General features: G+C 46.8%; 1 protein-coding gene across 1 annotated transcript; it reads right to left on the bottom strand.

Annotated features, from left to right (window-relative positions):
- Positions 1 to 565: 565 nt before the first annotated feature.
- LOC143940515 (heat shock 70 kDa protein-like) lies at positions 566 to 3,196 on the bottom strand. Its single transcript, XM_077462029.1, has one exon. It carries the CDS (start codon positions 2,859 to 2,861, stop codon positions 942 to 944), a length of 1,920 nt encoding a protein of 639 aa, XP_077318155.1. The 5' UTR covers positions 2,862 to 3,196; the 3' UTR covers positions 566 to 941.
- Positions 3,197 to 3,510: the final 314 nt, after the last annotated feature.

The raw sequence follows: 3,510 nt of genomic DNA, 5'->3' as shown, positions 1-3,510 counted from the left end.
TATGCTTGTTAATGCACTTAGGCGTTTCAATCACTTGGGCGTTAATTCATTTAATGTGCCAGAATAATAATTTAACCTGCCTAGCATGAACAAAATGCCAAAATGCCTCTCCTCCTTGGCATGCTGGCTGTGGGGTTTATTTCTGCCTCCAAACGCTTATGTGTGCAAGGACACATTAACATGCAGGGGCTTTTGGAGGCAGAAAAAAATAAAAGACACCCCTAACAGCCACATTAAAAACATCCAGTGTGCATGAGGCCTTAAACAGACAAAAATGCAGAAAGCTATTTTTTGTTCTAATTTTAAAGGATTTTACTGCTGTCTGGGGACCCTCTGTGGTGATTTTCTTTCCCCCTTTATCCCAGTGACACCAAGATTATAAATTAAAGTACAAAATACACTGGTACAGTGCAGCACAGACAGCAGTGAAACCCCCCCCCCCCCCAAAAAAAAGCCTTTTCAACCCCTTTCCCTATATATATATATATATATATATATATATATATATATATATATATATATATATATATACACACACACACTTTTTTTTTTCTTATGACAGGATACTTGTCCCTTCCCTGTGCAAACTAAAAGGGTTTTGTATTTATTGGAACACTAGAAACAATTTGTACAAATGACACATCAAAGGTTATATATATCTAAAAAAAAATATTATTATTAAATAAAAAACCTTACAAAAAAACTTCTTCCCATAAACACTTGCATGTGACTTGTGTGCCATGTTCATATTCATGAACACATGCAATTATCACAAAAAAGGTGAAAAAACTAAAAAATTTATATAAAAACAGTCAACATAAATAAGGAATATCTACCCGTGGGGAAAGTCTTTAAAAATGTGTGTCAAAAGTCCTTAGTTTATATTCCTGGCACACAGAACAGTGCAGTAAAAGTCCAGTCTTTTTAATACAGTGTCCTTTTTAATCTACTTCTTCAATTGTAGGTCCTGAGCTGGTGCCTTGTCTGGCTTGAGCACCACAGCTAGAGCCTGGCATTCCTCCCTGGTACAGTTTGGTGATGATGGACTGGCACACCCTTTCCAGATCCTTCTGCTTATCGGTGTACTCATCTTTCTCTGCCAGTTGGTTGTTCTCCAGCCAGGCAATGGTCTCTTTGCACTTCTCAGAAATTAGCTTTTTCTCCTCCTCACTTATCTTGCCTTTCATGTTCTCATCTTCCACCATGCTCTTAATGTTGGCGGCATAAGATTCTAGAGAGTTCTTGGCAACTATTTTCTCTTGTTGTGCCTCATCATCAGCTTTGTATTTCTCTGCATCTTGCACCATATTCTCAATTTCCTCTTTGCTCAGACGACCTTTGTCATTTGTAATTGTTATCTTGTTTTGTTTGCCAGTACTCTTGACCACGGCTGACACATTGAGGATGCCATTGGCATCAATATCGAAGGTGACTTCAATCTGTGGCACTCCTCGGGGAGCGGGGGGGATGCCACTTAGTTCAAATTTACCTAGGAGGTTGTTGTCTTTGGTCATGGCTCGCTCTCCTTCATACACTTGAATGAGGACGCCGGGCTGGTTGTCTGAATAGGTGGTGAAGACCTGAGTCTGCTTGGTAGGAATGGTTGTATTACGTTTGATGAGGACAGTCATGACACCACCTGCTGTCTCCAGGCCCAAGGAAAGAGGAGCCACATCTCGTAGGAGCAGGTCCTGCACATTCTCTGACTTATCTCCCATCAGGATAGCACCTTGAACAGCAGCCCCATAAGCCACAGCTTCATCTGGGTTTATGCTCTTGTTGAGTTCCCGTCCATTGAAGAAGTCCTGCAACAGTTTTTGTACTTTGGGAATACGTGTAGAGCCCCCCACTAGCACAATTTCATGAATCTGTGATTTGTCCAGCTTGGAATCTCTCAGGGCTTTCTCAACAGGCTCCAGGGTACCACGGAACAGATCAACGCACAGTTCCTCAAAGCGGGCTCTGGTGATGGAGGTGTAGAAGTCAATGCCCTCATAAAGAGAATCAATTTCAATGCTTGCCTGGGTGCTGGAGGACAGGGTGTGCTTGGCTCTCTCACAGGCTGTTCTCAGCCTCCTCAAGGCCCTCTTGTTTTGACTAATGTCCTTTTTGTGCTTGCGCTTGAATTCCTCAACAAAATGGTTAACCATGCGATTATCAAAGTCCTCCCCACCCAGATGAGTGTCACCCGCTGTGGCTTTTACCTCAAATATGCCGTCATCGATGGTGAGGATAGAGACATCGAAGGTGCCACCACCCAGGTCAAAGATGAGGATGTTGCGCTCTCCACGGCCTCCTTTGTCCAGGCCATAGGCGATGGCTGCTGCTGTTGGCTCATTGATGATTCTCAGCACATTGAGTCCAGCGATTACCCCGGCATCTTTGGTGGCCTGGCGCTGAGAGTCATTGAAGTAGGCTGGAACGGTGATGACGGCGTTGGTGACTGGGTGGCCCAGGTACGCCTCTGCTGTCTCTTTCATCTTCAGCAGCACCATAGAGGAGACCTCCTCAGGGTAGAAGGTCTTCATCTCTCCCTTATAGTCCACTTTGACCTTGGGCTTTCCTCCTTCGCTCACCACCTGGAAGGGCCAGTGCTTCACGTCAGACTGCACTATGAAATCATCAAACTTCCGGCCAATCAGCCTCTTGGCATCAAAGATGGTGTTCTGGGGGTTCAGAGCCACCTGGTTCTTGGCGGCATCTCCGATCAGTCTCTCAGTGTCAGTGAAGGCCACGTAGCTGGGGGTGGTACGGTTCCCCTGGTCGTTGGCGATGATCTCCACCTTGCCATGCTGGAAAACCCCCACACAGGAGTAGGTGGTGCCCAGGTCAATGCCAATCGCCACTCCTTTAGATGCCATGTCTCTGGAAGTAATAATAAAGTCTTGCAGTAAAGGAGCTGGACTGCTGCTGGCCTCTTTCTGCTGGATTCTTCTTAGTGATCACAGGCTGTGATATGAGCGCTGTGTATCCGCTCTCTTCTCTCCAGTCTATGGATGATATTACACTCTGTACAGACTGCCACACCGCTCTAAGGAACTTCTATGTATTCATCCCCTGTGCGGGGACGTCACACCGCTTTCAGCCAATCGCAGAGCGGTCCTCGCTATGCTTCTTACGTCGCTTAGCAACCTTCCCGAAAGTTCCCGAGCGTTCCCCGCACAACCAGCCAATCGTGAGGCACCCGAGCCGCAAAACTTTCCCGAGGCTTCCAGCCCAGAGAGCTCTGTCCAATCAGAGGCGGCGGGTTGGTCAATTACGTCACTAGGAAAGGAGAAGCTTCGCGAGCGTTCCAGACGGTGCTGTTAGTCAGACAATGACTCGGCCAATCAGTGATGTGAAAGGGCGGGCTAAAGGGAAGCTTCACGACTGTTCTAGGTGGAGATGTCAGTCAGGGAACAGGTCGGCCAATCAGTGCTGTGAGGGGGCGGGCTTAGGGGGAAGCTTCGCGACTATTTCAGGTGGGGATGTCAGTCAGGGCACAGCTCAGCCAATCAGTGCTGTGAGGGG

The sequence above is a fragment of the Lithobates pipiens genome, unplaced genomic scaffold, assembly GCF_037356315.1.
Source record: "Lithobates pipiens isolate NorthernLeopardFrog02 unplaced genomic scaffold, aLitPip1_a1.2 Scaffold_1, whole genome shotgun sequence".
In the NCBI taxonomy this organism is placed as follows: Eukaryota; Metazoa; Chordata; class Amphibia; order Anura; family Ranidae; genus Lithobates; species Lithobates pipiens.
Note: the sequence above shows the minus strand (reverse complement) of the source record. Positions and strands in the feature narration are given on the sequence as shown.